Source organism: Sturnus vulgaris, chromosome 6, assembly GCF_052056855.1.
Source record: "Sturnus vulgaris isolate bStuVul1 chromosome 6, bStuVul1.hap1, whole genome shotgun sequence".
In the NCBI taxonomy this organism is placed as follows: Eukaryota; Metazoa; Chordata; class Aves; order Passeriformes; family Sturnidae; genus Sturnus; species Sturnus vulgaris.
In genome coordinates, this window is record NC_142248.1 from 31877225 (window position 1) to 31905066 (window position 27842).

At 37.4% G+C, this 27842-nt stretch overlaps 1 protein-coding gene across 1 annotated transcript; it reads right to left on the bottom strand.

Moving 5' to 3' along the window:
- Positions 1–453: 453 nt before the first annotated feature.
- NRDE2 (NRDE-2, necessary for RNA interference, domain containing) lies at positions 454–27416 on the bottom strand. Its single transcript, XM_014869874.2, has 14 exons — positions 27265–27416; positions 23416–23524; positions 22211–22429; positions 20094–20243; positions 17633–18095; positions 17032–17434; positions 13314–13447; positions 11201–11318; positions 9016–9191; positions 7932–8318; positions 6676–7604; positions 4352–4490; positions 1924–1995; positions 454–1275 (listed from the first exon to the last, which is right to left on the bottom strand). The coding sequence occupies exons 1-14, from the start codon at positions 27341–27343 to the stop codon at positions 1150–1152; spliced, it is 3504 nt and encodes a 1167-aa protein (XP_014725360.2). The 5' UTR covers positions 27344–27416; the 3' UTR covers positions 454–1149.
- Positions 27417–27842: the final 426 nt, after the last annotated feature.

Genomic DNA, 27842 nt, shown 5'->3' on the forward strand with positions numbered 1-27842 from the left:
CAGCTGGATGATTCCAATTGCTTTAGTGCTGCTAATGACAACTAGTTTTCTCATGAAGAATGTCTGAAGCAGTTTTGGGTGTTCTGTGGCTACAGGTATATTTGTTTCAGATGAAAATCCAGTTTCTAAGTCTTTAGGTCTCAAGAGTAGGGATGCTAAACAATCCTTTCCATGTTTCAGCATGTTCTGTTTTACAAAATAAATGTGTAACATATTGTTACCATATTACATAACATAAATTGTTACCATATTTCATACTACTTCTCTAGGAGCTTGCTGAAAGTCTCTTGGAATATAAACTACTTTTTAAATAATCATTGAAGATTCTCCCTTCTTGATGAGAATCAAATACAGATCAAACCTCTACTTCTCTTACAACAATTACCTGGATTTGAGTCAAAGCAAGTAATCAATGACAAACATTTGTTTAGAAGTAAGGTGCTTAGAGATGCATTATGGACATGTTTTCATTTTTAATACACTCAAGAGTTCTATTAAATTAAAAAATAAAAAACAAGTTACTTTTGAATTGTCAAATATTCAGGTATATTTTTCAGAAAGATTTATATTAAAATGGTCATCTATCAAAGCATACCAAAATAGGTGCTTTCTCAAACAAAAATGTAGCTTTTACTCACAGTATATGTACAGATGTAATGGCTGTTTGACTTGGCATTTACATATACACAGGCATACCACGCTGAAGGAAATTACTGAAGTCTGCCAAGTGGAGGGCAGTGGAGCATCCATTTGGCAGATGTTTATTTGCTGTGCTGCTCACCAAGCCATAGTTGGCATGTACTGAACCTCTACTGAACCCTAGGGAATGTTATTTCAAAGAATAGAGTAAGAAGTGCACATAACTTCTAACAGGAAACTATGTAAAGATGGCATCCTTTTGTGGGAGTCAACAATACTTCAGAGAAATGGATCCATTATTGTGAGCGAAATGCAGTCCTTAATTCCAGAATACTTGCAGGTAGTAGAACTCCATTTTGATAGGAATTTATATAAAACATTTAACAACAAAAAAAATACCAAGTACATAGTACCCAAGTCCCAACAGAGTTCCTGTATGAAAAGAGATGGACCTAATTGTTAGTGTTGGAAGCAGCTTCTGTACTTCCTCCACTCTGCTACAATCTTCTCTTAAATCTCTAGTAGTAGATCCAGCTCTTCCATAGGTACCCGCACTCTCAATTCTTTTTCAGTCATTAGATCGAGCGTCTCTTGCAGATCATCAGGGAAATACTCTACTGCATCCATATAGAGTACCTGGAAAGAAAACAAGAACATTTTCTGTGCTACCTTTCTAGCAAGAAACACAGTATAAAGAAGTAAGTAGACAGCAATAACTCTGTAGCAAAAACATAAGAAATATCATGTATTCTCAAAAGTAACATAAACAGAATTATTACTCCTACAGTGACAGCCAGGTAGATGTTTAATCAAGTCTTTTCCAACTCTTACTGAGTAACTTTATTCAAAAAGATAAAATGGAGGTTAAGAGACACTGGAGCATTTGCAGCATACAGACATTAACTGAGGAGTTGCAGGTTCTCTTCAATTTTTATACATTATTACATAAATAAATTCTAATTTGGCTATGTATTTCTGATACTACCATGCTCATGATAAAAGTCTGAAAGACTCAATCATTTCTAGATCACACAGGATTTTACAGCCATGCCTCAATGCAACAGCATTCTCTCCTGAAAAACAAACAGCACTGACTATTGACCATGTTTCCATTTAAGATGCATCTTTTATTTGCAGAAAATCGTAACATTACTTCCTCAGAAACCTCTGCTTTCATTTGCATATAACTCCTCACAACAACTACTAAAGATTAACTTTTTCTTCAAATAACAGAACTTCAAAAATTGAAGTACAATGACAAGTTTACCTGATTTCTGTGCTTACCTTTGCCCAAGGACAGTTTTGAAGGGCTTTATAAAACAATCCTTTACTTTTTTCTTTTTTTCCTAGTGAAGCCTGTGTGATAAAAAAAAGTTCATACTTCAGTGCAGTAATAGCTGAAATAATTACTTCTGGGAGAAACGATTGCTGAAAAGCTCAATGTTCTTCTGCTGAGAAATCCTTTTTATTGTACATTATGGTAGCTATGTAATTTGTCAGGTTACACTCTTCAGATGTCTTAAAGGAGTTTCAGGGCTTTACTTGTAAGAGAGGTAAGAGAACAAGGACTCTCAGCTCTTCGAAGGAACCTGGACAGACCAAGAGCAGAATATGGTGCTTTGGCCACTCCTCTTGATTTTGTACTGGCTGCAAACTTGCTGATGGTACAGACTCTCATCATCCAGATCATTATCTGGATGTTAAAGGGCACTGGTCCCACTATCAATCCAGTAGCTGGCCTGCAGTAGGAGTTCATACTGCTGGCTTCAAGACTTTGAGCCTAGCAGTTCAGCCAGATTCCAGCCCACATCCCTGTCCACTTACTTAACTCGTGTTTCAACAGCAAAGAGAAAACAGAGAGCTACAGAACTTAGGGTAATACTGAACAATCACAACTTCTTCTATGATTGTAGCTGAAAATTTTAATGCTTGTAATTGATTTTGCTTCTCTAAACAAACTTATTCCAAGCTACTACTGTAACAGTATTTTCCTCCATCTTATTAGCATCTAGGAAATACTCCTTGTTGTTCTTGCAAAAAAGGTATCTTCCATGAACGAAGCACTAGTGATAGAATACATAATGGGTGATCTTTAGCATTTGTGCATACTGGGGTGTCATTATTAGTTTGTAAAGAATAACAGTAATTCAGTTGTACATTCCTACATACAATATTGTATAAAATATTAACAAGCGTGTATTTGTGTAGAAATGGTCACAAGTCACAGTCCCACACAAGAGATCTTCTCAAACACAAAACAAGATCTCTCCTTCCCCTGCCTCTTCTCTATTTCACAGCCTTCTGACTGGTGATCCCTCTCTGACAACTTATTACACCAGGAGACGTGAACAGAAGAGTAACACTGAAGAATGAAAGTTATTACTTGAGTGTTTTCATCTTCCATATTGTACTTCGGACAAACAAGAAAGCCAAGATGGCAAAGCTGACTATATAAAGTTGATTTTATTTATGTACTTCCATGGGGAACTATGGAAGAAACAAACAATATAGGTTTTCAGCATTAAACTGCAATGCCACTTAACATAACTTTTATATATAGCTTTTAAGATTCAAAAGACTGTCAAAATTGAAGGCAAGTTAGAGAAGCTTTAGCTATATTCTGCCTACCATGCATTTATTTTGCATATGAACTGCACCTCAAGTGTCGAGGGAGCTGGCAGATGTCACTGAGAGGTCACTCTTGACAAGCTTTGATTCATCACAGCAACTGGGAGAAGGACCCAAAGACTGAAGAAAGTAAAATATCACTCCTGCTTTCAAGAAAGGGAAGATCTACCCAGTGAAGTACAGGCTGGTCAGCCTCACCTTGTACCCTGGGAAGGTGACAGAGCAGCTAACCCTGGAAACCATTTCCAGGTATGTGAGTGAAAAGAAAACCAACAGCAGACAGTGTGAATTCACCAAAAGTCATGACTGACCAACTTAATAAACTACCATGATGAAATGACTGCCCAGGTGGACAAGGGGAGAGCAGTGGACATTGTCTATCTGGACTTCAGTAAGTCCAGACACTAGACACTTTGATACTGTCTCCTGTAAGAGCCTTCTAAATAAGCATTTGACAAAAGAACTGGATGCACAGACAGTGAGAAAACTGTCTCAGAGTCTGGGCCCAGAGGGTGGTGATCTGTGGAACAAATCTGGTTACAGGTCAGTGTCGAGTGGTACCCCTAGGGACACCATTGGGACCAATCTCATTTAACACCTTTGTTAATGATCTGGCTAATGGTGCAGAGTACACCTTCAGCAAGCCTGCAGACCACACAAAACTGAGAGGAGCAGCTGATACATTCAGAGGGATCACAATGGGATGAAGAAATCAGTTGACAGGAATCTCGAAGTTCAACAGGAAGTACAAATTCCTGCACCAATAGAAGCTGGGGCCTGCTCCACTGGAAAGCAGCTTGACATCTACTGGTATCTCAGGACACACTTTTTAACTGTGTGAGATGACAGACACAATGTCTGCGTCTATATTAGGACGACACTGTCAGAAGCTTTTACTACTAATCCATGTGAATTATCTTTTCCTTTATGTTCCCAACAATAAGGAGCAGTACAAGTCAAATATATCACCTTACAAATCACAGAGGCATGGCAGCATTTAGTATTCATTTTTCTAAGTAGTATTCCAGCTGTGTTTATGAGAATTTCAAATACAGTAAAACAAAACAAATACTCTTCTTCTTACCATAAAGTTCAAATACATTCTCCATAGCAGTGGACAATGGGCACCATTTTCACTCTGAACTGCATGTTCAAATAGAGCTACAATCCGATTTGTTAATCCAGTTTCAGGAATAGTAGAATGTATTTCACCAACATCTGCCCTGAAACACAGAGGAGAGAAGAAATAACAGTCCTTAAACCCAAGCCAAGGGACCACATCTGGGTAAGAAGGTGTAAAGAACAATGTGCTATTCACAGCACCAAGCATAGCCAGGGTTTTGTAATTTGTGCTATAAACTCAGCATTATAAACCAGACTTTTAGCACTTGCTAATGTAATCAATGCATTTCTAAATAGTAAAATTAGGAAAAATATATAAATTAAGTATTTTTGTGAGAATTCATGTAGTATGTTCAAAAATAATTTCTCTTTGAACACGATAATCCACTATCATATGATATTAAAACACCTTAGCCTACCTCCAAGATTATTTATTATTCTAAGCAGTTCAAAAGAATTCAAATCTGGATCAGCACATCATCTTCTGGTACCCAGGCAAGTTTGTTCAAATTTTTTGTTCACTTTTCTAAGGCCACTCGTTGGTCTTTGATCAAGGTCAAAATTACAACTCCGGATTTCAACCACAATTACAACAGTAATTTTCACCCAGAGATTTAAATCCCCTAAATTCCAGGCAGAACACAAAAGCAGTATGTAGTTTTCAACAAAGCACTGATTTTCTTCAACAGCTGACACAGACTGGCTTATTTTTGATGCTTGAGCTTGCAGAAACAGACTGGAGCACTGATGGCAACATCACTTGTCTGAGCATGTTCTCTTAGCCTGCCAGCTTGTTCCACTCACCATTAACATTTGGCTCCTAACCTATCTCTTTTTTTTTCACGTGTCTTTGAAGTAAATTTTCCTCTCATCTTAACCTTTGCCATGAGGGAAAATTATGTAACCTACTCTGCATGGAGTACATTTGAAGCCTTGTACCTAACAGTGACTTAGAAACGTTCCTGTTTTACACTTTGTGTTCATTTTTTCATCTGAATTCCATGCACTTAAGCAGAAATACAAACCAGAATATGAAATAGTCAGACATAGCACAGATATTTTCTTATTTTGTCACATCACAAAACGTTAGTTTTATGCATGATTGAGAGGCCACTTATCTCCCTGTTGCAGTAGTTCAGCTCTGCTCTTGCAACACCCAAACTGTCCCTTAGAAATATAATCTATAGGAAAGGCTTTGCTAGCATTCAACAAACTAGAAAGGAACTCAATGTCACAGAGAAAATAATTCTGAAATTTTCAGTTCCAAGTAACAATAACGAAAACTTATCATAGTATTAATCTGAAATGAACAGTAAATCAAATTACAATCCTCCTTTACATTTGGTGGCCATAAAATTCTTATAACAATTTAGAATTACACAGACTAACAGCTCAGGAATATCACTATCATGTCTGAATGCCTTTTGCCAGCCTGCAGCAATCAAAGAAGTGGAGGCACTATAATTTCAAAGTATATTGGTAATTATGTAATTTCACAAAGTGTGAGTATTGTGAGCTTACAGCTCTGCAAAACTTCCAGGTAACTGTTTCCTACAAATCTGTTGCCATGTGCAAACACAACCTACCAAACGGTCGATGCCACTGGATATATGTAGGTAGCAGTGGATAGGTAGCTCCAAACAATAAGAAAACAACAGTTAAGAGATTAAACTAAGAATGAACACATACCTTGTCCCCCCATCTCCTACCCTTTCCTCCTTTCTCAGCAGCAAAAAATCTGAGCCCAGACCACTGTGAATTCATGGAATTTCCAGCCTCTTCTACCTAGTAACAGCCCCATACAAAAACGAAACTCTCAAGGACTCACTATGGAAACAGATCTGCCACAACTGTATTCTGTGATTCAGGAGTAAAGTAGGGCAGCCAGCTCAGGCAGAAACTGCAGCAATACTCTGTATTATGCTCATTACTGCTCTAGTGCTAAAATGCAGCAGTTTCTAAGCTCAGTGTCTATCCTGGCCATCTAAGCAGGCTTAGTTATTTAAAAATTCCTTAAAGAAATGTGTACCATCCTGATGCTATTGGCAAGTAATCAAACAAATTCCAACACAATCTGGCTCAGCAGAAAGGACATAAGGCTATCACCCAGGGCTTTTATTCTGTTCAAGATTTTGCCACTAACTCCCTGTTCAACCTTGAACAAAAAACCTCCAGCTACAGCTTTTTTCATCTGCAAAATGAGAACTGTGATAACATTTTCTCTCCTCTGCTGTGTGACTAGACAGATTCAAAAAAGCTTAATTGTAAGGAGCTGCAAGGTGTTACCTCTGGACCTTCTCTGTGAGTTTTTTCCTCATCTGCTCTGCTTGGATTGCAAACAGCCATGGCTCTAAAGAGTTTGTAGACCTTGTGACACTATCAAAAAATCTTCGTGCTTTGCTCGCACTGTGAGACTTCCTTTGGATGTGGATGTATGACCTCCAAAGAGATTGGTTGCTAGGATACCGTTTCAGAGCCTCCGTTAGTGCCTCTCGCAGGGGATTCAAAGGATAAACACTAATTTTCATGTGGAATCTCAGTAAATTTGTATGCAGCAGTGTGACAGCTTCAAGAGCAGTGGGAAAATTTAGAATGCCAGAATTGTCTCCAGTATTTTCACATTTCTGTGAACCAGAAACTTCAAGTTTTTCTGAAGCCTGTGTATATATTAGTACTGCAGCATCAATCCCAACAGTCAAATACTGGAACAGTGCATAACAACCAACCAGGTTAACCAGCTGATCAGTACCATTGACCTGATCCTGATCAGAAACTGGTGTTCTGCTTAAATAATCTTGCAGTGCATGCTCATATGTTTTACGAGCTTTCAAGACATTCACAGGTAACACCTGTCCACTATAGGGCACATATTGTCCATTTTCAGTCAATTTGGTCAATATATGAACAGCACGTGACATAACAGCTCCTTCTGTACTTTCTAGCAGTTCCACTTCCAGCTGAGCATAAAGCAGGCTCAGGCTGCAGAGCTGGGCACTCTTCAATCCTCCTGTCTCTGCTGTGCTAAGAGCTGTGTCAAACACCTTCCTGGAATCATCTGTGTTACCAAGCAGCCATTCTAGGTAGGCATAGAGTTTCCAGAGAGAAAGGTTGTTTCGGTTGTCAGGTGCTTTAAGGATATTCTTGGCCAACTTTTTACTCTTCCTCCCTTGTGCTTTTAGCTTCTTTTTCTTTTTTGCTTGGAGACAATGAATTACCTGCAGGGGAAAATAAACAGAGCATATTTTGAGAGGGGAAAAATTTAGAATTATAATTATAAAATTATATATTATCATATAATAACATTTATGCAAAACTTCAAAACATAGTTTGCTACAGGTATGCCACTCTTTAACATGTACCAAGCAAAAGGGGTTTTTGGTTTTCTTTTTTTTCCCCTTGTGCAATCTTAACTGGTATTTCCTGATTTGGATACCTAGTCCTGTAAGACAACTTTCATCAAGATTTTTTAAAATTCAATATAAGCATTAATACAGAAGAAAGTCACACATCACAAAATTGGTTATATGCAGACTCCTCATTACCTTTGATATTTCATACTGTAGCCAACAAATGGCCAGGTTAGATTTTTCCTTTCCTGTAAATATCTGGGACAGAACATGGAAGACATTCTGTATGAACTCCTCTCCTTCTTTACAGTGGCCTATCTGATGTCTGCCTCGTGACATCGTATCCATGTGACCAATACTGTTGAATCCAGAAAGTGGAAAATCAACAGAAGTCAGCGGTTTCTCATCATAAAGCACACTGTCAAAGACGTTATTTTCATCCATGGCGATATAGAGACTGGAAGGAAAGAGTTTACTTGTACATGGAACGCCCAGGAATTGCAAAAAAGAGTACAGTAGTTGATGTTGAAGCTTTGGATTAGAAAGACGGATTAAAGATGGTCCAAGATCATCAAATAAGACCTAAAAAAATCCAAATTAAAACAAATTCCATTAATTTATGCAATCAAATAAAAGCAGCAAATCTGTAATTTATGTAACTAAAGAACCTTTTCAAATCAATAGAATTTAGAATTACCATTAAATTGTATCAAAATGTCATTCAGATTAAAAATGGACAAGTTAAACAAGCAATCTGTTTTTCCAGTCAGACTGTAAATTTACTATCAAGAGATTTCTTTGCCTGTGAAAAATGAAGACCTCCATAGAAAACATACAAAATGAAAGTCTGGAAGGTTTTATTCATAGGCCTTTTAACACATTCTAATTTGAAAATCAATGTCTGACTTGGCCTATTTCCCAAGGAATAAAAAATATCTAACTATCTGACTTGAAGGCAATGAAACCTTTGTTTATTTAATGCACATCTCTTCTTAAACACGTATTTCTGTGAGATTTCTCCACACAGATGACAGGAATCACTGAACAGCAAAGACAGACTATTTGCCTGCAGACTTTCCAAAATTTACCATGAGCTTCCCATGGTTTTCAGAAATCTCAACACAAAATCCTTGGCAAATTTTGAATTTCAAAGAAAAAAAACTCTTCTTTCCCAACAAAGAAAAGTTTTACTCTTCTAAAATATCCACAAACATGGCAATGAAGTAAAATTAAAGGATAACTAGTCTTATCTCCCTTTGTTCTATTGTATCACAGTCACCTGTCTTTCTGGATCTTCACAGTCTTCTTCAGTCTCCTTTTTGGTTTTGTCTGGCCTCCAAGGTAACCAGTGCCTTGCCTCACGGGAATATTCAATATCCAACCAAATACGCCACTTGGGAAGAGTTTTATCTTTTATTTCTTGATCCTCATCTATCTCTTCATCATCCTCATCATCTAAAATCAAATCAATATATACACACACAAAATTATTAAAGAAAAGTTATCCCACCAAATCCAAAGGCCAGGCATGACACACACTTTAACTACTTTAACAATGCAAATAAATATAATGTTAATAAAAAACCACACAAGACATAGCTGAGATGTCACAGTTCTGGGTTTTGACACCACCTCTGTAAGAATAGGAAGGTAAGAAGCTTCCAAACTTTTAGAAGCTGTGAATCAGTGTCAAACTTTTTCAGAGAGGAGAAAAGAAAACACTGACAGGCTGTGGACCACTTTTATCAACAGCAATTTGCAACAGCCAAGAGCCAGTCATCCTCTTGAGCAACTTATTCTTCACTTCATACCTGAGCATAAATTTCAATTATGGTCTATGAATACCAGTGTGCATAAAACATTTTGAGAGAACCACTGTACGCAAAACAATGGTACTTTAGTATTAAACACTGCAAAATGAGTTTGGCGATGCTGTTTTACAATAAGTGGTATTTTCAGCATTTTAATGAATGTGCAGGTGAAACAACCCACGTAGTTACACACACACACACACACACACACAAAAAAAGAATGTGCTTAACCATATCCCACTTTTATGATAATCTTTCCGGACTATTGGATAAAATTACCATATTTTTCCTCTGACAGCAATATATTAATTCTGTGCAGAAACTGATGAGCACTTATAGGCAAAGGGAAAGCTTGTAGAGATGTTTCTTTGTTACAGCTGAGGAAAAAAATAGCCCTCAAAATTTAATGGTTGCTTGCACTATAAAAATCAAGCCATTTCTACACATCTCCAAATTCTTGATCCTGACATCTGCCATTAATTAGGTGAAACACTCCCAATCCCAGTTCTTCTTAAATTTCAGGTAAAACAAACAGGTGGTTGCAAGACTTTACTTTCTCTATATTTTTGTGATCAATAGTATCTCCTTTAGTCAGCAATTCTATGAAAAAGGCAGCATTTCCACAATCTAATCAAGACTTGAAGAAACTGACAGTTTTTAATGAACACACTCAATTGCAAATCGCACCTGAACTTTAGGGGTTGACACATATGAGGAAAGCACTGGTATATACTGGAGCTGCCCAAGACTGGCAGCAGTCCTCTTCTCTATACTGTGTCTTCTCAATTTGAGAACAAAATGTCTAGAGCCATCAAAAATAAAACTGCTGACCTCAGTTAGGGGCCAAGGAAATTCCATCTTAATCCAGGGACAAGGGAGGCACATAATTATCTTTCAGTTCCTTTGTTTACTAAAAGCAGGCCCAAACTTGCTTCATCAGAGTTGCTACAGCAGGAGCAGCAAAAGCAAAGACTGCTCATCTTTGATAAGACACATTCCAGCCTCCTGCTTTCTTGCAAGCTGTATCTGCTTGAGAAACATGACATTAAAGGAAATGCTATAGACCACAAGACGAGGTGAGGCTAAGCAGCAGGGAGTGTTTTCTGCATCCCTGCTCATTGAGAAGAACTCCAGCCAAGTGAAGACAATTTCTTTGTTTTCTGTACCGCAAAGAAAAAGGAAATGTTTTCCTACTATTTTAGTTATACCTTTGCTAGAGAAACTAAAATCTGATTCTAGAAATAGAATCATAAATCTAGGTATCCTTGAGTTAACTGTTATAATATAATCCCACCTCACCTTACTAACATGGTGAAGGGGTCTTAAGGGAGGTAGCTTCCTTTACATTTGACTGGCATGAATCTCCACCGAGTTCTCACACCTCTAGCTTTTTCAACATGAAGTGGAGGATATGGCATTCTCTCCTCTAATTCTCATTGTAGGAAGGACAACAATATTCCATGAACAACATCGTACATAGAACATTCAACACATGCTATTCCCTGTGAAGTATGATATACATTATCTTGATATCAGTAAATATTTTTTTAAAACTTGTATGCAAAAACATGAAAGAATCAAATGGTATCATTCTAATCAAAATGTTTAGGAGAACATATAGTCATACAACTACACATATTGAGACACACATACCAGGCTTAACAACCCAGCCACCCTTTTCTTGTTGGTGCATCCATGCTTTCCAGCCTCTTGCTCCTTTTTCTCCAATTCGTGGTTCTCCACTATCCCAAAAGGGTTCAAAGAATTCCACCTATTATTTTTGATGGGACCAATCAAAACAAAACACATAGAAAAATAATTTTTGCTGTTGTACAAACATTAACTCTGTCAACTTAGGTTTCCCAGACGCTGCAAGCACATATGTAGATATAATTTCTGTATCTGAAGACTTTGTTAGATACTGCTTAAGATTCACCAGGAACAATTGAGTACTTCAGTTATGGCTGTGGCACATAAGGACTGTCATCTGCTCTTCTCATGAAAATAAAGATTGTTTTAAAAAGTAACAGGCTTTAAAGAAAGCAAAATACTTTTGTGCCTACAGTCCATTACAAATCTTTCAAGGATAAAGATCCAAAGTCCCCAAGGTGTGGCTTTGAGAACACAAAACTCCCCTCCTCCCTAACTTCTATGGGACCATGAAGAATTTGGCTAATGGAATGGTAACTCCACCTATGGTCAAATCAAAATGTTACAGTTGTACATAAATATGGCCAGACTAAAGACAAGAGGAAAGATCCATAAGAACTTTAATCTTTCAAGTTTAAGGATGGCCAAAAAGGTCAGGGCACTTTCCAGTGAATCAGAAGTTCAGGGCTCTAGTCCTAGTGACTTTGTCACTGCCAGTATGCAATCAATCATCTCTAGATTAATCAATTCCTCCTCTGCTTTGTGTATCCTAAGCTCTAATGAAAATCTCTCTCCTATTAAATGCTTCAGCTGCGTACCAACCCTTGGCTTGGACATTGAGATGTGACTGTTAATACAAATATTAACAAAATTTACTCCAAGAAAAACCAGGCATCAACACATGAGAAAATTCCAGGCTTATAGCAAAGTGCAAAATATAATTCTGCTTCTCACGGATTTATTCTTTGCTGCAAGTGAGAAAATGAACTGTGAAAACAGTACGGAAACAAGTAATTCCAGACTGAGTCATAACACTTCTGTAAGACAGCAGAATGTGTGATCAGCTGCAAATCTGGCATTTTCCTATTTTCAAGAACTGCACTTTCCAACCTAAACATGGTCCTTTTAAATCAAGGATCCTTTTCATCCTGCTCTAAGATTTTTTAAATACTACAGATAATCATGCAGTTTTTCAATTCACTGGAACTGTAACTACATGTATCTGTGCAACTACACTAAATCCTCCATGACATCTATGACTGAATTCTAAATTTAAGCTCTTTAAGAAGACACTACTATTTTTTAACCTGTAAGATTGGTCCATTTGTGGGGAACAATATTAATCAAGAGAGCAAGAACTGGAGTCTGAGTTTCTGGGGAAGACAGTGAGGTGACTGAAGCAAATTCAATTTTTATTCTCTATAGTAGCCCAGCTGCCTAAACGATGGCCTCTCTACCATTTCCATTAAAAAGGAAACAATTCCTAACAGTTTGGTGGGATGATGCCACTGGCATCTAAATATTAACTTCCTTATTATTAGTGGGGTGCATATACAACATTCTCCTGAACAAATTAAGAGAAAAAGTGATTTAGTACTTCAACATTTACCATTACAAGCTGAACAGAATCTTATGGGTCAAATAAAAGGCATCTGAAAGCATGAAAATGTTCCTAATGTAGCCATCAAATTAATGGAAATAGGTAACAGAGAAACTTCTGCAAAAACTGTCTGAACAGAAACATTTTATGTCCTATCAGCTCTCTCCATCACCAGTAACAAAACAACAGCATTTTGGGGGAAGAGAAGTAGGGCAAGTGCTAACTAGACACAGACATCAGTCAGCTAGCCCCATCTTTTCCATTTTCCATTGTTAAAAAAGATATTGAACGACTGGTTATCACACTTCTATTATACACAGTAAAAGTAGCCATTTGGTCTGTAGCTCCAGAGAACCCACAGGCATTTTTTCAATGCAAGCATCACTTTGAAGAACCTCTAAGTAAGCTGCTGTCCAAAATATTTCTCTATGTCCTGAGAAACTAATCAACATTTTTCTGGTACAGCATTTTCTGTAATACATAAAGACACACACCCATTTAAATGGAAATTGCTACCTGTCCCCTTGTTGGCAGATCTTTTACACTGTCAGGTTTAAAGAAGGTGAAGTCAATCAGAGCCTGAAACAAAGACACTGCTTTCTCAGAATGGCCAGCCTGTCTCAGAAAGTGGCATTGCTGAATAAATATAGCTGTAAAGAAAAGAAGAAAAAAATTTAGTATTTCAAATTTTGTAGCAAAGAATTTTATTACAGCCCACAAATATAAAAATACATATACGACATGCTGTAGAACATAATTGTTTTGGAACAGGATCAAAATTCAAAACTCAAAACATGGAGAGTAACTAGCATAAATGCATGTCAAAACTGTCACAGTTTAATTAACTTTATGACTGCTCACTTTAAATGTGCCAAAGAAATTACTTTTTATTCATGCCATTCATGCACTATCCTTACTGATGGAAAGTTAGACACAATGGTCTGAACTTCACTGTATCCAACATCTGTCAGTGTGTCACAGCCATCTTTGAAGATGCTGAGCATTATCACAATGCACACAGGAGGTGATAACAAGAAAAATCCTTTTTACCTCAGTTTTGCATGAGATATGTACATTGAGAATAGGTTGGCAATATATCATTTTCATTCCAATTGTCATTCCCTTTTTCTTTATGTAAGACCTGAGTTAAGAGAAGTCCAGTCTTCTGGACTTGCCTAAAAGTAAGGAAAGGTCCTATCCCTCACTCTTCAACAAATTATTTGTTTAACCACTGCCATATCCCTACTGCACACTAAGCCCTAGTCTCAGCCTATATAGAAAAGGAAGCAAAGTGCAAGTGTTTCTCTTCCTATTTTGACACGAGAGTCTTCAACAAAAGAGTTAGAGAAGTAACAGGTATTATAAACACTTCCATTATGAGGCAGCTCAAGGACATTTCAGTGATACTCAATCATTCCAAGTTACACTCCAGTCTTAACACAATAGAAGCCGTTCAAATTACTTTAAATCATAATCGACTTGCAAAAACCCCAAGCCCATAAAGACTTAAACAAATCACTGACAGCTTGGAAAACAGTAAAACAGTTCTTTAAATACTACTGCTCCTTCACTAAACACACTGGCTTTGGAGGGTTCTAAACAATCCAAATATTTAGGTGTCTAGATACACACATGTAACAACATAGGTTAGCAGCAACTGCTCTTAATCATCATCTTATATTTAATACATGGGAAATTATTTACTCCTTTTATCTGAATTTAGACATAGATCAGATGTATACATATAAAAACTTGAATTCAGCTAGTATATACAAACTAGGCATTTAATCCAATTTTTTTTGCAAAGTCAATGATTATTCCTGCTAACAAAGAATCTTGAGATTTCTGAAGATCTTTAAACAATGAAAACAATTATTACATAATTATTACTTTTATAATACAGTATTTCCAAGTATTTTAACTAATTTAGGCACCGTGTCAAACTGACACTGAAAAAATTGTCCTTTCCTACTCTTTCAGCTTTAGAGATGAACTTTGATTAAAATACTCTGAATGTAGAAAATGTCTCATCAGGATTTGCTGCCAAATTGCTGCCAAAAATAAATTACAGTGTAAAATTTTCTGCATTTTAGAAAACAAAAAGGTATTTGAAGAAATTAAAAGACCAGCATTTTCTTTGTGGCAAAATCTGCTAACAGCATGAATACATACTTAATTCAGTCCATTATGCTAAAACACTTCTGCAGCTGAACTGACCTAGAAGATAAGTAAGTTTCTCCCCAACCAGTAGGTATAATTTGAAAAACAGGACTCCCCTTACACTGCAAAAATTAAGACTACTTTATATTCATCTGCTTTATTATAACAGGTCCTAGTAAATTTAAAATATTATACATTATTATTTCAAAATTTTCATAAAGGCTGATCTACCATTTTAAATTCAGCTTTACCTTTTAAAAATTTTTCAATAATTTAAAAAACCACTACCTATTTCCAAGCAGATAGTACCGCTTACCGAACTGAACACTAGATGGCACAGTCCCCCACTAGTTAAAATTAGAGCTCTTACATTTTGTCCTTAGCAAAGGTCAAAGGTTGAAGATACAAGCCTAATGTACATCTACAGTGCTACTCACCTCATAATTAGTTTGTGAAATATTCTGTATATTTATCTTAATGAACAATTTGGTAACCTTCCTAATAAGTACAGTCAATTAAAACTCATCCCAAGAATTACATAGTTGAGTCACTAATAAAGAAATCTCAAATCAAGAAGTGGAAATTTCACTAATCCTATTATTCGAGTTCTAAAGAGGAAAAAAATACTTCGTAGTGTTCATAAACAAATCACTATAGGCTTAAGACTGTACAACAAGAAGTTACTTGTGTTTCTGTTCCACTCATGAATTTAAGTTCATTTTAATTTTAAGCTATCTATGGATACTGCCAGCAAAAACGTATTTAGAAAAAGACAATCTAATATTAATTAACTTGCTAAAGCAATTCTATTAAAAAAAAAATTCTCATAGCAGTTGACAAACTGCTTCATGAGTTTGTATTTCATAAGTCACGCATGTTCAAATATGTGCAGGAAAACAAAATGAAAGAAAAACCTTCTTGTTTCCAAAAATAGATTCTGATTAAAACTTTTGTCCTGAGAATCATTCATTGTGGTTAGTGTATAAAGTGACTGAAATATTGGAAATCAGAGACAGCAGAAACAATTAGAAGCTATCAGGCTGTACAATATCCACTGGTCAGTAGGGCATTTTTCCTTTGCAGCACTTTTTCCAGTGGCTGATCCACGATGAATCAGCCAAAGACAGTATGAGATCTGAACACCTGAAACTAATTTGGTAAGCCAGCATCTCAGTCTGTAAATCCAGACTGGATATTGCATAACATCGTTGCTCCAACAGGAATTACAGGACTGGAAAAAAACAAGAGGTTTCTTGGACTATGATGCACATGGAAAAAAATGGACTCCTCCATCATATACCTTTTAGATTGAAAAAAAAATTTTAAATAAAAAAGTCAAAAATATTCATGGTGACACTAGTATTTTCCCCCACTTCGAGGTATTCACAGATTAATAATCACAATGACTCACCAAGGCAGTGAAGCAAAATTGAAATGAATAGGTTAAGTCATTTAGCTCCAAATAAATTTAAAGACCATGCCAGAACTGAGCATGAACTCATTTCTTCCCTGAATCCATTCCAGCATCCTAACTATCTGACTTATTTTCCTTCCAGCGATAATTATATAATAAATTATAAAGCGGTAGATGTATCCATAGAAGAAATACAAAAGGCATGATCACATGATATTACAGCTTAGGATTCTCCAACTACAGACTGGGATTCTCAACAAAATTTCACATCAGACTTGTAATGTTCCTTCTCTTTTCTGGATTAAAGTAATCAGTTGTAAAACTTCTGAACAAGAGAAAATTTTTTTTCACAAAACTCCCTTTTATAAAAGCACATCTCCTGGCTGTTGGCTGTGATTCTCCAGTCTTGACATTGTATTATAAACCACTCAGCACATTAGACTTTAATGGATGTTGTATCATAAACTCTCCTGGGGAAGAGAAAGATCTGCTATATCCATATTTGGTTGGAATATCTGCTTTAATTCTCAGCTAAGAAACCTGGATGCCAGGCACTTTAAAGAGAAGAAAAGCTTCATGCAATACATAGGCAAATCTGTTCTTAATGCAGTCAGCTCCCATGAAGACCAATCTGACCATAATATGCAGAAAGAACCTTACCCAGCATAGCTTCTTCTGTGCCAGGCAGCAGAGGATGGGATACCATGCTGCCATCCTGTACAGCTGCCAGTGTTGTCAAACATTTTCCATAGAGACTGTTGATCTTTGAAACGGAAAAAGTAGTGAACTGACTTTGACAGAACAGAAGGTATTTCTTCCACATCTCTGGATTATTGGGATGTAAAAAAATTAGCTTCTGCCATTCTTTGATCAAAGCTGGTGGTTCCCAAAATTCTGTGCAAAGCTTCAGCCTAGCAAGTTTCAGATCAACATTACTTGGATTGCTTTCAATTGCCCTCTCTAAAATGGCCAGTTTCTTTTCCAAGATTAACCTGAGTGATTTTCTCCTTGATTCCTGCTCTCCCTTACTGGCATAAGGGCCAGGTCCTCTCATTAATTCATCCTAAAACAAAAAGAAACATCATTACAACCTCAGGAAGAACGATCACTAGAATCACAAGAATGCTGACATTTGTGAAGATGAATTAACAGCTCATTCTTTACCAACAGAAGACATACAGTTCTAAACAAATGAAATCACAATACAATGTTAAAGTATTTATTACTTATAATAAGCAAAAAGGTCCGTTAGAATACATACCTGAAAGGAAATAAATTCCATCCAAGCATTAATATCTCTTGGGTTTTCTCTGACTTTCCTGTTATACTCTTCCACTTTTGTCATTAAAACGGAGTTCGTGTTTATCCCAGGCTCTTGAATTGTTTGCTGTGTATTTACAGACTCATTGTCTGCACTCTTGCACCCTTTTCCTTGTAGCCACACTGTGGTTGATGTATCATAAATCCCAAGAGGATTTACTTCTGTTGTGTCAGAAGAATCATCAGTTTCCACTTGGGAAACTGGTATAAAAGCAGGTGGATCAGATGGAGAATTTTTATTACAAACAAGAATCCCATCTGTGTTCAGCATCTTCACATTGTTCTTTGTAAAATAGCGCTCAGGTCGACTCTGTGCTTGCTTCCTTTTTGATGTAGAATCATCCCAAGTAATACAGTGTTTCTTTGCATCTATGCCAAGACAGGACTCTCCTTTCCTTTTATATCTTGGAAGGGAAAATACAATTAAACAACTTCTAAAATACAAATTAGAAAATATACCTCCTTTTTGAAAGAAATACTTTCATTCAAATTAACCCAAATAATTTATGCATAGACCTTTAAAAGTTTAAGAACCTGGTAACTTTCTGCTTATTTAAGACTTCAATTTAAAAATTCTTTCAGTCTCATCACACTTTTATTGTCATACTAAGCTTTCTCTGAGTTCAACAATATATGTCATGCTCAAGCAGAAGAAAATCCCTTTTTCCTTTCCATCATTTTAAGCTCTGTATACAAAGCTGGAGAAAGAACAACAAACATTATTTAGGGTTACTTAGATTATTTTAAACTGAAAATAAGACACCAGTTGTTCAGTCCAGTAATTTCCTTCTGCATCCCTAAGCCTCTGTCCATTTTATATGCCAAAAAGTGGAGAGGGGTGTGAAGAGAAAAAGACAGGCCATGCTCATAAAGGCCACAATAATCCTACGGATTAAGACAGAAAAAGACTATCTTCAAATATTACCAAGAATGTAATTTCAGATAAAGTAACATGAAATGCTAAAATAATACTTTTCATGTCAGAAAACTGCTGACAATCCAAAGGTGATAGAAAATTGAAACAAATTGTAACCAGGCAATCTTATTGCAAAGGCATAAAATGCTACAAAAATACAACCCATAACTCCCTCCTCCACAAATAATTATATACAGTATTATTATATTGTATATACAATAATTATAACAATTTTCCTGAGAAAATCAAGACATGTACATACATAATGCACGAGCCAACTGTAAGCTTCTTTGGATGGGCTTCTGTTTTAATGCAAGGAAATGTTCTGAAGGGTCATCACAGTATCAGTAACTCACTAAGGATATTGAATGTGCAATTTCATCTATACTAACATGAAATGCAGCATTGCATAAGACAGACACATTTTGGTACAACGCCTGGTGAAGTCTGTTTGCTGAGAAAATACTTGTAGTTTTTGGGGGTTTTTTTACAAGGGTATCAAACTACTCAAGTAAATAACCTCTTGACAAATCTAGTATGAAATGATAATCAATACCTTTCAGACACAGAAACAGAACAATAGAGACCAAAAAGTGCATTTGACCAAAGGCGATTTATAACACAACCTGGGATTTCTGACCTCAAAAAACACACCTTTGAATCTGCCCCATGCTGCCACCTCCAGATGGCCCTGTAGTTTGCTACACAGAGAATGTTTTAGAAAACTATGAAAATCATGCACATTATATCCATTATTTCATGCCATCTTTTTCCTTTTAAAACCAAAAGTTTATTCAAGAATTGTAGAATGGTTTGGTTTGGAAGGGGCCTTATTGATGATCTCATTCCAACCCCATGGGCGGAGACACCTTCCACTAGATCAGGCTGCTCAAAGCTCCTTCCAACCTGGCTTCAAACACTTCCAGGAAGGGGCATCCACTCTATGAGCAGCCTATTCGACTGCCTCACCACCCTCACAGTTAAGAATTTCTTCCTAATGTTCCATTAAAAACTATTCTTTTCAGTGTAAAACCATTTCCCCATGTCCTGTCACTGCATGCCCTTATAAAAAGTCCCTCTCCATCTTTCTTGTAGGCTCCCTTCAGGTACTGGATGGAGCATTCTCTTTTCCAGGCTGAACAACCCCAATTCTCTCAGCCTTCACTCACAGGAGAGGTGCTCCAGCTCTCTGTAATCAACCTGGTAGCCCTTCTCTAGACTCAATCCAAAAGGTCCTGTGCTGGGGGCTCCAGAGCTGGACACAGCACTTCAGGTGGGGTCTCACCAGGGCAGAGTTAAGGGACAGAATCCCCTCCCTTGTCCTCCTGCCCACACTGCCTTGGATGCAGCCCCTGACACTGGCCCAATACCAAGTCAAATTTTGAAATAAGCTACTCAGTTATCTTTTCTCATCTTCTGTGTAAAAACGTTGCAGACAGACTCAAGTGACTGTGATAGCTGGAACACCAATAGAGAAGTTTGGTACCTTGCAATGTCCCCGCGGTACAAGGATTTGTAGGCCCAGTTTGCAGGGTCTGGTTTCTTGTCTATCCGGAAGGTGTCTGCTGTGGGGGCCTGGATATCATCAAGCCAAATAGAGCGACTGCTGCTAACATTTGATGCTTTCTTACCTAGACTGCAGACAAGGAGAATGAGGATATATTCTAAGCATTTGTGCACATATTCAGCATTTACATAACCCAAGAAACGGTACATTTCTGTAGTCCATAATAATTTAACTTACTCAAAGTCACTGTACATGATCCACTCCTGCAAAGTCAGTCCCACACTTCAAAAAAACCAATTAGAAATACTAATAGAACCATCAAATCAAAACACCAAAAGTCCTTGCACTTCCAAAAACTGAATTTATGATTATGAAAGGTAATAACCAGATTTAACCAAACAATCCAATCAATTGCTTGGCACACTATAATCCAGAAGCCACATATTACTACTTTCAAAATTTATTTTTGTCTTGATAAGATGTTACAATCAAGAAAAAGAAGATAATCTGTAGGAGGATTGACTAGTTGTAATTATACCCATGCATTTGATAAAACAGTGTTTATCAAAGTGGTTTATGGATTACAGTTATACAAATGAACTTAAGTGGAAATTGCCACCTGCCTCTGAACTGTAGATAACTATGAATTCCCAATCTGAATTCATGGTACAAATATGTGAGTTTTAGAGTCTTGTAAAGTTTTCTAAATTTTCACAACACTCTTCACATTCAAAGCAATTTTATGGTTCAGGTTTCAAAACTAGTCTTTTGAAAATTCAATATTCTCTCAGCATCAACAATTTACAGAAAGTAGTAACAAAAGACACCAAGAAAGAACTTCAACACTTTTTCTGGGGCAAAGCACTGGCTGGCTGGCCCAACCCAGCAAACAGCTTATGAACCACCTTTCCAGCACAAGGAGTGATGGGGGTTAGCAGAATGTGCTATAAGGCAATGAAAGTTCTCATAAAGGAGGAACCACCTGTGGCTAAAAGTATCAGACAATATCTGCAGTACCTCTGTCACTCTTCCACAGAGAAACAATGCTACCTTGGCATAGACACATCCCACAAACCTAAGCTTTCAGCTTCTCACTAAAGCCCCTTGAGAAAAGCAGTAAATTGGGGGAAATCCAAAGACTACCCAGACCACATCAATTGTAACAACAATACCTTAATGTCAACAAATCCTCAGTCTATCCACAGGAGTAGCTGCAGTGTGGTGAATTAGAGCCAGAGCTGCTGATGCCAAAGAAAACACAGGAACCAGAGAATCAGATAGAGGCAAAATGGCTGCTCAAACTAGCAAATATGGTGAGAACCAGGAGAAGGTGACTCAGCCAACTGGATTGGGGCCACCTTGAAATGCTAAAAACCCAACAGCCTGAGGAAAGCACAGCTAGGTATGTCAAACCTGGATTCTTGCTGCATTCACAGAACCTCTTTCACTGCTCAAAGATCATGATAGTCACTACATGCTTATTTTCTTGTTCCATAAAAAATGACATCTCCACTAATTACTTTAGAGCTCCTGGAATTAACGAAGAAGATTTAACAAAACAATTTAAATTGTTCAAATACTCATATAGAAATATTACAAGCAGAAAGTATGAAGCAAAATATATGGAAATAAAAGAAATATTAAATCATATAACAAATTCTGTCTTAAAATGAAAAAAAAGGAAGTGCGAACTCTGTGAGGAGGAAGTTAAATTACAAGGCAAACCAAGCCACATATTAAGAGTTTTGCGCTAATTAAGAATTTTTAATGCAATCGCTCACCAAGCCCTCACAAAAGATCTGTGAAAGGAAACAAGATGCTTACAAAAACTGAACCTAAGCCTCTACATGACTTTAAAATTTTATTTCATAACCACCATACCATGCTTTGCTCTGTACAACAGCACTTCACTGAACATTTAGTCATACTTTTTTGATATGATTAAACAAGTGGTTCTAAATCTGTTTCCCTTGCTTTGAATGCAGGTTTAGTCATACAAAGCTTAGAAAAAGATGATCAACCAGTGGTAAAAATTTCAGTTGAAGAGACAAAAACACAATGAATTTACATCTTGCATAGCATTAACATATACATACTTTGCTGCTGCTTCCTTTCCACTACTTTTGCCACTTCCTTTGTCCTTGATGTGTTTCACATCCACATCCGATTCGCTGCTACTGGAATCCCCTTTGGTTTTCTTTTTTGTCTTCTTACTGTGGTGATGCTTTTTCTTTTTCTTTTTTTTTTTCTTACTTGTCTGTTTCAGGCTCTCATCTGTATCACTCTCCTCTGAGAACTCAGATCTAGAAGAAGTCCTGCTTGGAAAAAAGTATATACATTTATATATACCTATATAGCTAAGAAGTAAAACTGTTAAGGAATACAGTGGTATAAGAAAGTTCAGAACACTTCACTCTTTGCAAAAGCCTTAGCTTTAAAGGATTTAAAGAAACAGCAGAATATATGAGTGATAACCAAAACACTGATTGCATTTCAAACACACAATGCATGTAAATGCAAGACTAAGTACAGAAAAAGGTGTACTCAGGTGTTCTTGGTATAATAAAGATATTCTCTATCATGACACCAACAATTGTCATACACATGGGAGCTTGCATCAAATTAAAAGTGACTAAGGTTTTGAGCTTGACAACTACAACTTGACTGCATTCACTACTGACTGCTAGTTACAGTGTAGGTAAGCCAAGTATAGCAACCACTTCAGTAACATTAAAACCAGTTCTTCAGCAAACGTGGCTGCTTAAAGCTCATTTCTGCAAAAGAATATAATCATCCACTTCAGCTGACCAGTATGTTCTACAGCCACACTTAATGTGATACATGTAATATTTCATTAGTTCACATCAGCAGCTGTTTTTCATAAAGTAAAAATCTCAACTGTGAAACAGCTGATTTCTCTGGTTTCCACAGAGAAATCAAAAAGATCTTTATACTATTATTAATCCTTACATTATTTCAAGGGTCACTTTAGACATTCAAAAGCTAATGAAAAATCATGATTGCTCAGTCCCTCTCCATTCCAAAATAACAATCATTTAAATACAGCTCTGAGAAAAAGAAAATGGGAATGTAATTGCATACATACAATTTCTCATTATTTTAAGTTAAAAGGAATGGAAACATTATTCATTCTTTTACACATGACTCAGCTCAGGCATTTTTAAATACTGAACAGTAGAATAAAAAGCAGCTTTTAGCTTCTGAATTTGGTCTCATACAAGAAAAGATGAGCAGGACAAAAGAAAGAGGCTATTTCAAAAGACACTGAAGTACACTCTACCTTATTAATGGTGATTTTTCAGGAATGAGATTGGCAACTTCTGTAGTGCGCTGATGCAGTAACAGTGCATCTTCTGCAGAGAAGCTTGGGTTACTAAGCCAGTCTAAATCTGTAGGTAAAGAAAAGTGTGAGATCAATACAAATAAGCTTGCTGTGCTTTTTTTTTAATCTAGTCAGCAGACAGTTAAATTCACAGTAAATGTCACTAAGTCATGTGCAATAACTGAACATATTGGAAAGCACTCCACGAAATTTCCATTTAGCTCATACTGAAAGCAGATTCCATGTTTAATACACAGCTCTATACATAAAAAAGAATCTATCCAACATTCATTTTTATGATTTAAAAGTTCTAACTTTATATTATACACTGTATAAATTTGTTATATATATGATAATCTACTGTATCATATTTACTATTATATATCAACTATACATTAATTTCTATATATAATATAGAATGGAAATAGTTACATATTTAAAAAGTGAAATTTTAAAAATACAGAAAGGCATAATTAAACAAAATTTATAGTTAATAAATACGATAAAGCTTATACAGATTAACAAGAGTGTACTTTACTGACTGTGTGGAAAATATCCTTAACACAATTTTATTGATAGGTACATCCATTACTGATAAGAATACTCAATTGTTTTATATATGGCCAAAACATGCCACTGGATCCTCAGTTCTCTAACCACTGAAATATCATTAGAGCTTTCAATAATGTGAAAGAAAGCTATTTGATGCTACTATGGATACACTAGTCAGCATTAAACACTGCATCTGTGTCTCTGCATTTCAGTCACCAGATAAGATGAGACACTGACAGGATGTGGAAGGGAAATTTTTTGTCACAATTTTACTGATTTTAAATGTTTTATAACAACTGAAGAGTTTTCATTTCTAGAATTATTTTAAACATGTGAAATTTCTTAGCTATAAAACAACAAAAGTTATTTTGCATAAATACAGAACTTAACAGCAGCCCCTCCAGTGCCACACTGACGAAGACATCGTAAGGAACAAATTTGATCTCCCTGCCTCTCCTCCATGCTCTTTACAATCACTTTTGCCTCTTCCTGTAATATTCTTGTCCTTGTGCTCTAAACTACACTGACCTCTGCTCCTTAAACAGCATGAACTCATTGTCTGTCAAGCCATATATCTCGCCTCCTTCTAAACTACTTCCTTCAGAAACAGAATTTTGATATGAAAAGCTTTCTTCTGTCTCATGTCCCTGAGTTGTCATCCACAAAAGGATTTAAAGCAGAGTAGGCTGCAAAACAGTTTGTTAACCTAAGTTAAACACATCAAAAAATACATAAAATAAAGCCAAGTTACAGTCTGTGTTTCCCAGGAGTCCACCCCCATTATGAAAGGCCCCATGAGGAGCGATCACCTCCCTGGCTCTTGAACCCCCATCTCTGTGCATGGGAGAATCCACAATTCATGGCACGGTCAAGACCAAAACACATTTCCCATGACCAGCCCAATCAATGCACAACACCACCGTGCACCATTTCCCAGCCTGTTCCTGTAGCTTGGTTCTACCGGACCAGATAAGATCAAATTGCATCTTTAATGCATTGAAGAATCACTCCATGAGAATCAAGTCCTGTAGCACAGTCAATACACCTCTGTGGCTACAGCAGGAAAGTCCAGAATTCTCCAAGTACAGTATTTTCTGAAGAATTTAATCAAACTGACCTATTACTTAGAAAGAAATGAGCAATTTTTGCCATTATGCAACATGCAAGTTCAAACCACTTGTAAATAATCTCAAGTGAATCAGTTAGCTGGATAACAAGCATTACAAACATCACAATGCATTCCAAACTTTAACACACTATCTCTTCACTTGTTAAGCTTTTTTTCTTGCAAAATGTCTATAATTTTCACAGCTCAGATATAAAAGACCTATTTTTTGATAATATGCATGTACTTGTTACATGTTTATGAACACAAGGGCAGCAGCAATCCAATTACATTCTCTTTACACCTTCTCAAGCAAAAAGAAAAATTAAAGATTTACAGTGCGTGTCTACAGAGACAATTTCAAAGAGTTACATAAAGCCTTTTGCTGCCTCTCAGGACCCTGAAAATCTGCTTTCAGCAAAATACACTATATTGTCTGACCTATAGCATAGTTCAAACTACAAATTATACTGTGCATTATGCTTACTAATGTCAGCAGGGTTATTTATTACCACTGCTCTCTTCATGGCTACAGATAAATTTGCAATTTATCTTCCACCAAACGCTAATTAAGCTTGACAACATAATTGTAACAAAGCATATAGAAAATTGCAGCACTCTAGAGGCTGCTGCAACTCAGCAATTGAGCAGCATAGGAAGAATAAACACAGCTTCTGTTTCAGACACCACTTTCACTTCAGAAATGGTTTAGGAAGGTTTTTAGAAGTATGAAGCAGAGTGGTTGGCTGCATGAAACGTGACCAACATATATATATTACTACTTCAACTTTTATAATAAAGCTATGAAAAAGTCCTAAATGTCTGCTAAAGGCACCTTAGCTTAACACAACATTAAAATCAAAATACCCTGGGATCTCTGTATTATAATGCATTTTGGCTTCATATCAGGTCAGAGCAGAGAACCATTTATCAGAGAGATAGATGCCTGTCAAGTTCTCAAGTTCTCACAAGCTGAATGTGTGAAATTTGATATACACCACCATAAATGTGGTTCTGAGTAATATTTAATTTTTACAACTTACATTACAATGTCGTTGTCAACAACAAAGTACAATATTTATTAAAACATAAACCAAACAAATTATGCTCCAGTTTTGTCAATAATTTTCACACAAAAAGCTTCCAGTATACCAAAATTTAAATCATAAGCAGTGCTAACAACTGAAATCTGGATCCAAAAGTAAGTCTTACATCTTTTTCTGTATAATCTGATCTTCCAGATGGGTGGCCTGAAGCGACATAGGCAACTGTAACAAACTTAAAGGCTAAATTCCTGAAGTTTTAAAATATAACCAAAGTTATTACCAGAGAATTTTACTGTATCTCTGCCTGACAGAGCAGCTCCACTATTCCTAGAAGTTGTAGTTCGGAATCTTACTATGCCCACTACTCCCTACACCAAGTGTCATTAGCAGAAATGCAGCTGGAACGCCTCTGTACTGGCACAGTGAGTACCAACCACTGTTATGCCATCGGGGTAATGCAGAACTGGTTAGAACAAGAAGCTAATGCACCACACCGACTGGACCAAAGGTACAAGAAATTTAGCCTAGGTAAATAATTCTTGGTTTCCTTTTGCTGTAGTGTCTAGAGAATGGGCAGATTTAAGGCTGGTAGAACCTGACAAGCAAAACGAACGGTTAGTTCAAACTTCATTAGAATTAATAAACGTAGTACCTCCTTCACCACTTGGCATTACACCAGAAAGTGTTATTTACTTTAATATTTTTATTTTATTAAAAGTAATACACGCTAGACATCAACTACAACAGCCAATGTGATACAATGAATCATAATCTCACTTGTAACCTTCCAAAAAAGTCCTTTACAACTATGATTTGGCTTAAAAAGCAAGGAATTAAAAGACACGTTTCAAGATATCCAAAGCTAGTGGGGAAAAATTAAAAAAAAAAATAAAAAAAAAAGAAAAAAAGGAAAAAGAAAATAGCAAAACCACCAACAAACCAAAAGCCCCCGGGGGCGATGGTTACGGGCCGATGGGCCCGAGCCCGCCGACAGCACCGCCACCGCCGCCGCTCCACGGCGGGGTAAAGCACGGCCGGAGCGGGGCCGGCGGCGTGTGCCGCTGGAGAGCTGCTAAGGGAAAGACGGTTCTCCCAGGACTTTACCTCTCGTGGAGCCCTCGGAGCTGCCGGCGGGGGGCTCCCCGGGCTGGGCGGCCCCGGCGAAGGCCGGGAACAGCGCCATGTCTCGGCCGCCGCCGCCCCCCGCCCGAGCTGCCGGCGGCAAGATGGCGCCGTGCGCCGAGCGCGCTGGGAACGGTAGTTCTTCCGGCCGGCGCCAATATGGCGGCCGGGGTGAAGGTGGCCCGGCGATGGCTTTCTGTGGGCCTCCGCCGCCGCACTGCGGATTGGAGCAGGGAAGTGCTGCGGGAAGAGGCGGGATGCAGTTTCCATAGCTAGCCCTTCCTTCCCACCATCCTCATCCCTCATGAAGCTTCCCTGGACGGAACACCCGAGCGATGTCTCCAGAGACTGGAATGCTCGGCTGTGTACAAGATGATGCTGTGAGAGGCCAGGCGGCTTTTCTGCTGCTAATCAGTGTATGGCTGGAGACCCGTGTACCCCGGCAGCCTCCTCAGCACCCTCAGCGAGGGCACGGGGAGCAAATAAATAACCTCCTGTGGCCGGGCCTTCCTCCGCCTCCTGACCGGGGAGTCACCCGGCATGTCCCATAGCATCCATGA